The sequence below is a fragment of the Ochotona princeps genome, chromosome 5, assembly GCF_030435755.1.
Source record: "Ochotona princeps isolate mOchPri1 chromosome 5, mOchPri1.hap1, whole genome shotgun sequence".
In the NCBI taxonomy this organism is placed as follows: domain Eukaryota; kingdom Metazoa; phylum Chordata; class Mammalia; order Lagomorpha; family Ochotonidae; genus Ochotona; species Ochotona princeps.
In genome coordinates, this window is record NC_080836.1 from 49,877,616 (window position 1) to 49,884,001 (window position 6,386).

The following is a 6,386-nucleotide window of genomic DNA, read 5'->3' on the forward strand; positions in this document are numbered from 1 at the left end:
GCGCTCGAGGCGTAGCCTGGGTGTGTGTGCGCGCAGGTCTCTGCAGGTGGAATATCAAGGGCAGACCTCCTCCTTCGGCTGGGGAAACCTAGGAGTTGAAAGACAAAGCTTCGTTTTTGAAAGTTCTTGTTCCTGCGATGTGCTCAGGACTAGATGAAGTAAGATTTTTTTTTTTTTAAGTAGTGCTGGAAGTTGGATGTTGTTCCGAGAGTATTCATATTAGAGCCTTTAAATAGTTTCTATTCCGTGGTGAACAAACCAGTGAATGGAATGTGACGGATCTTTGACACAGAAATACTGAGTGTGGACATGCGCTTGGCTTCAAAACATGTTTTTCTAACGTGTTGATGTGGAATGATTTCCCTTCCTGTTTCTTTGGCTCTAACCTGTAGAATTCGGGCTCAAGCTGAGGTCTCAAACAGAAGGAAGTGAAGAATTTTAATGAGTTTTCTAACATTAAGTTGTGCTGTTTCTTTCCAGGTTTTCTGTCAGCTGTGCTGCCGTAATGTTGGTAAGTATGAAAGGAATCATAAAACATTTGTAGACAAAAAATTGTGTACATATAATCCTGGTGGGTTTTTCAGAAGCTAATTTATCAACTCCCAGGAACTAAGAAGGGTCAGAAATGTGCAACCCATATGGCATGCATCCTTCTTTTCTATGTAAGCATTATCAAAAATAAAACAAATCCTATTGTTAAAAATAAATAAATAAAAGAAATGTGCAACCCATGTGAGCTGACCGCTGGGCCTGCTGTGTTTTATATGGGATGCCGATTTCCCAGGTCATAGGTGATAACAGTAGCCAGTGTAGCAATGGTTTAGCCTCAGCAGTTTTACTTGCGGGACATGCTGGACTACGGATATCCATGGAGAATCATCTCCCAGTGAAGATTGTATGAGGTTTTAAGTAGCTAAGGACATATTTTGAATTTCATAAGATGTGATGCCATTAATTTGCTAGTTTTGACAGGCAGCCAAATACTGTTTCAAACTCCAGTCCCCAGCTCTGACCCATGAGTCTTCACACAGGTAACTCTGGAGATTTGGAGTTACTTGCTTGTTCTTCTATGCCCGTCACTCTTTACCCTTGTAAATTTAAGAAGATGGCATGTGCATACTGATTTGCAACATTAAACAATATATCCATGTATCAAAATACCACCTGATACCCCTGGCAGGTTTTTAAAAGTAAGAATTAAATAATCAAATAGTTTTATTAATTTTAGGAGTTAAAAATTTTCCTTTCCTTTGCTCCACACCAGAAGACTTTGTCCCCTACATATAAAACAATCATATATTTGAAAACAGCTGGTTGGTGTTTAAAACTGAGGATTGTCGTGGCTGTTTAAGTTCTATGCTGACCTAAGGTTAATTGCCTTGGAAATACTAATTTGGGGAAGTATCTTTAATAAACACTAATAGAAAAAATCTGATATTAAGGAAATTATTGTGTTAGATCAACCATGGAACTAAGTTGCCTTGTAGCATTTCAAGATCAATAATTTAGGAATTTTAGTGACTTTTTTTGTGCCTAATTCAGTCTAGGTCCTGGGTAGTTTTTTTTTTTTTTTAAAGATTTATTTTATTTTTATTACAAAGTCAGATATACAGAGAGGAGGAGAGATAGAGAGGAAGTGGAGCTGCCGAGATTAGAACCAGCAACCATATGGGATCCTGGCGCATTCAAGGCGAGGACCTTAGCCACTAGGCCACGCCACCAGGCCCCAGGGTAGTTTTAATCAGCTGGAGTTACAGTTGAAAAAAAATTTTTTATTGTAAATTCGAAAAAGCTTAAAAGTGATGTTTAATTGAAAATGTGCTGAGATGCAGTGGTCACTTGATCTTCAGTTATGCCTTATTGCTATGATATTGTGCCTATTGGAAAATGATTTCAGTTTTATTTTTTGGGATCCGCTTAGACAAAACTGGATTAGACATTTAAAGATGACAAGGTTGGGGAGTATCAGAGCTTTTTTCTGTCTCCACTAAGTACCTGTTGTACTAAACTGGAAAATACATGGGGTTAAATGCCAAGTTTCATTTTTAGTTGATCTCCTGGGGTTTTTTTTTGTTTTGTTTTTTTTGTTTGTTTGTTTTTTGTTTTTGTGTAGTGAGACGTAGAGAAAGAGAACTCCCTTCTCGGGGTTCAGTCCCCAAACGCCCACAGTCGCCCTAGCAAAGAACTCAATCTGGTCTCCCTCATGGGTGCCAGGAACTGAACTACTTGAGCCATCACCTGCCTCCCAGGCTGAGAAGGAGAAAGTAAGAGATGGATCTTACATCTTCTGGCTCACTCCACAAATGGCCATACAGGATGTTGTCATTGCAGGTGGCAGCTTTACTTGTTATACCGTGATGATGGCCCCTTTTCTGTTTTGTAAGGTTTGTTTATTTGTTTAAATGGCATAGTTACAGAGCAAGAAGAGAAACACAGAAACGTCTTCCATCCTCTTGTTCGTTCTTCGAGTGCCCTTATCAGCTGGAACAGGACCAGGCTGAAGCCAAGAGCCTGAAGCTTCATAGGTGGGTGGCAGAGACCCCAAAATGGGCTAAGTTCCTCTGCTTTCTCAGGCCCACTAGAGGAAGCTACCTCAGAAGTAGAGCAGCTGCGGACTCGGACCAGCCCTCATTTAAGATGCCACTTTGCAGACCATGGCTTTAAGTCCTGAGCTGCAGCACCAGTCCCAATCACTTAATTGTAATATGGGCAACCAGAAACCTATTTCAAGTTAAACTCTCTCTCTTTTTTTAAAAGATTTATTTTATTTTTATTGGAAAGTCAGATATAAAGAGGATGAGAAACAGAGGGAGATCTTCCATCTGTTGATTCACTGTGCCAGGCCTAAACTCTCTCTCTCTCTTTTTTTTTTTTAAATTTATTAATTTTTATGGCAAAGCCAGATATACACAGAGGAGGAGAGACAAAGAGGAAGATCTTTCATCCGATGATTCACTCCCCAAGTGACCGCAATGACCAATACTGCGCCAATCCAAAGCCAGGAGCCAGGAGCTCTTTTCGGGTCTCCCACGCGGATGCAGGGTCCCAAAGCTTTGGGCCATCCTCAACTGCTTTCCCAGGCCACAGGCAGGGAGCTGGATAGAAAGCGGGGCCGCTGGGATTAGAACCAGCGCCCACGTGGGATTTTGGTGCATTCAAAGCCAGGACTTTAGCCACTAGGTCACCGCAACGGGCCCCTAACCTCTCTTTTTAAAAAATTATTCTGGGCCTGTGCGGTAGCCTGGTGGGTAAAGTCCTTGCCTTACATACACTGGGATGTCATATGACTGCTCCACTTCCTTTCTAACTCCCTGCCTGTGGCCTGGGAAAGTGGTAGAGAACGGCCCAAAGCCTTGGGACCCTGTACCTTTATGAAAGACCTGGAAGAAGCTCTTAGCTGTAGGCTTCAAATCAGCTCAGCTCCAGCTTCAGATTGGTTCACTAGGGGAGTGAACCAGCAGATGGAAGATCTTTCTTTTTGTGTTTCCTTCTCTCTGTAAATCTGACTTTCCAATAAAAATAAATAAATATTTTGGGCCCGGCGCCGTGGCCTAGCGGCTAAAGTCCTCGCCTTGAAAGCCCCAGGATCCCATATGGGCGCCGGTTCTAATCCCGGCAGCTCCACTTCCCATCCAGCTCCCTGCTTGTGGCCTGGGAAAGCAGTTGAGGACGGCCCAAAGCTTTGGGACCCTGCACCCGCGTGGGAGACCCGGAAGAGGTTCCTGGTTCCCAGATTTGGATCGGCGCGCACCGACCGTTGCGGCTCACTTGGGGAGTGGATCATCGGATGGAAGATCTTCCTCTCTGTCTCTCCTCCTCTCTGTATATCTGACTTTGTAATAAAATAAATAAATCTTTAAAAATAAATAAATAAATAAATAAATATTTTAAAAAATTATTCCAGGACCTGGCATAGTAGCCAAGCAGCTCATGTCCTCACCTTGAACACACTCAGAACCCATATGGGTGCCAGTTCTAATCCTGGCGGTCCCGCTTCCCATCCAGCTCCCTGTTTGTGGCCTGGGAAAGCAGTCAAGGATGGCTCAAAGCCTTGGGACCCTGTACATCCGCGTGGGAGACCCGAAAAGAGCTCCTGGCTCCTGGCTTTGAATCAGCTCAGCTCCAGCCATTGGGACCACTTGGGGAGTGAATCATCAAACAGAAGATCTTCCTCTCTGTCTCGTCTTGTCTCTGTATATCTGACTTTCCAATAAATCTTTAAAACAAAAAAATTGTTAAAAATTATTCCAGGGCTCGGCAGCGTGGCCTAGTGGCTAAGGTCCTTGCCTTGATCCCATATGGCCGCTGGTTCTAATCCTGGCAGCTCCACTTCCTCTCTGTCTCTCCTCCTCTCAGTATATCTGACTTTGTAATAAAAATAAAATAAAATCTTTAAAAAAAAATTATTCCAAAAAATATTTCATGTAATAATAGATTTTGTTCAAAATATTTGTCAGTATTCAGAGACCTTATAATTATTTTAACCTAGTAGGCATGGATATGATCAAAATATATAGTAAGAATTATTAACCTGCATTTTTCTGTCTTAGAAATTTGTAAGAAGTCGTTAATTTATTTTTACCTCTGGAGATAGCTTAGTACTTTCAATTTGAAAATTCAAAGAATCATCCCTAGAGTAACACAAAGATACTTAAAGTGTTGTTTTTAGATATTGTGTCTTCCATTCACTTAAAGCACTCAAATATAAACTTTGTATCTTGGGAAAGGGTGCTTACATGGTGGTTTTAACATGCTTGCTCACTTATTTATATTCCTTGGCTTAGCAGGTTAACAATTTATCAAATAAGTGCAATAGCTAGATATAGAAATACATTGCTTTCAGAATAATCTTTATTCTCTTTCAGGCAATCCAGTCTCCTCCTGGAACCATGAAAATCCTGCTGGTTTTTGATTTTGACAATACAATCATAGATGACAATAGTGACACCTGGATTGTGCAGTGTGCCCCAGACAGAAAGCTCCCTATTGAACTGCAAGAGTCATACCAAAAAGGATTTTGGACGGAATTTATGGGCAGAGTCTTTAAATATTTGGGAGATGAAGGTATAGGGGAAGATGAAATGAAAAGAGCAGTTACTTCCATACCTTTCACTCCAGGGATGGTAGAACTTTTCTCCTTTATAAGAAAGAATAAGGATAAATTTGATTGTATTATTATTTCAGATTCAAATTCCATCTTCATAGATTGGGTTTTAGAAGCTGCCCATTTTCACGATGTGTTTGATAGAGTGTTTACAAATCCAGCAGGTTTCGATAACAGTGGTTATCTCACTGTGAAAAATTACCATACTCATACTTGCAATAGGTGCCCAAGGAATCTTTGCAAAAATGTCGTATTAGGAGAATTTATAGATAAACAGTTGAAACAGGCAGTGAATTATACCCAAATTGTTTATATTGGTGATGGTGGAAATGATGTTTGTCCAGTATCCTTTTTAAAGAAGGAAGATGTTGCCATGCCACGGAAAGGATACACTTTACAGAAAACTCTTTCCAAAATGTCTCGAAATCTTGAACCTATGGAATCCTCTGTTTTGGTTTGGTCTTCAGGTGTTGAAATCATTTCTCATTTGCAGTCTCTAATAAAGGAGTGTATCCACTAAGATTAGATTCAGCATCATAAAAACTGAAATCCCCAACAGCCAATGACTTAGAGAAGTATTTTTTTTTTCCACTGAAAGTAATTCCAGAGGTAAGTATCTTGAGGCCTTTTTCTTGCTCTGACCGCATTTGGCTTCCAACTTAAAATCCAAGATTTCTGTTCAAGCTACAGCCCTCACAGAGACATTCTTGCCAACAAGAAGCACAGTGAGAAGGTCACAGCTCCTTGTTTTAGGACATTTCCTGGAAGGGGAAACCAATGTTGCTGCTTAAATGCCATTGGCTAATACTTGGTCATAATGCAAGGAAGCAAGGGATAGAGAGCTGTCATCCAACTGGTTATATGCCCAGGAAAAACTGGGAAGAACACAGACTGAGGTAGGTGCATGCCATTAATGGTTTCTGCTAAAGGTGGTTGATAGATTGTATTTTGTTCACTTATGCCTGGAGAGAGTAGTCATACGTTGTCAGATACTTTTCAAAAATGTGTCCAGTGGTTAAACATCTTAACTAATTAAAAATAAGCCTGATGTTTTATTCACATAAGAGGAAAAGGCTTCCAAATGTGTGTAGTGTCCTCCGAAAGATATAGGGATACAATATATATTGTTTTTTTTTTTTTTTAAAGATTTATTCATTTTATTACAGCCAGATATACACAGAGGAGGAGAGACAGAGAGGAAGATCTTCCATCCGATGATTCACTCCCCAAGTGAGCCGCAACGGTCGGTGCGCGCCGATCCGAAGCCGGGAACCTGAAAACT

The 6,386-nt window shown here is 40.8% G+C and overlaps 1 protein-coding gene across 5 annotated transcripts; it reads left to right on the plus strand.

The window, feature by feature from the left end:
* Nucleotides 1–480: 480 nt before the first annotated feature.
* Nucleotides 481–5,919, plus strand: PHOSPHO2 (phosphatase, orphan 2). Of its 5 annotated transcripts, none has more exons than XR_009245404.1 (3): nt 481–511; nt 4,866–5,713; nt 5,789–5,919. XR_009245404.1 is itself a non-coding variant. In XM_058664215.1 (3 exons), exon 3 carries the CDS (start codon nt 4,890–4,892, stop codon nt 5,622–5,624), a length of 735 nt encoding a protein of 244 aa, XP_058520198.1. In that variant the 5' UTR covers nt 764–1,031; nt 2,412–2,525; nt 4,866–4,889; the 3' UTR covers nt 5,625–5,919. The 5 variants fall into 5 exon arrangements, 4 of the variants coding, with proteins under 4 accessions (XP_058520195.1, XP_058520198.1, XP_058520199.1 ...); XM_058664215.1 differs by lacking the exon at nt 481–511 and adding exons at nt 764–1,031; nt 2,412–2,525 and having other exon boundaries at nt 4,866–5,919; XM_058664212.1 differs by having other exon boundaries at nt 4,866–5,919.
* The last annotated feature ends 467 nt before the right edge of the window (nt 5,920–6,386 follow it).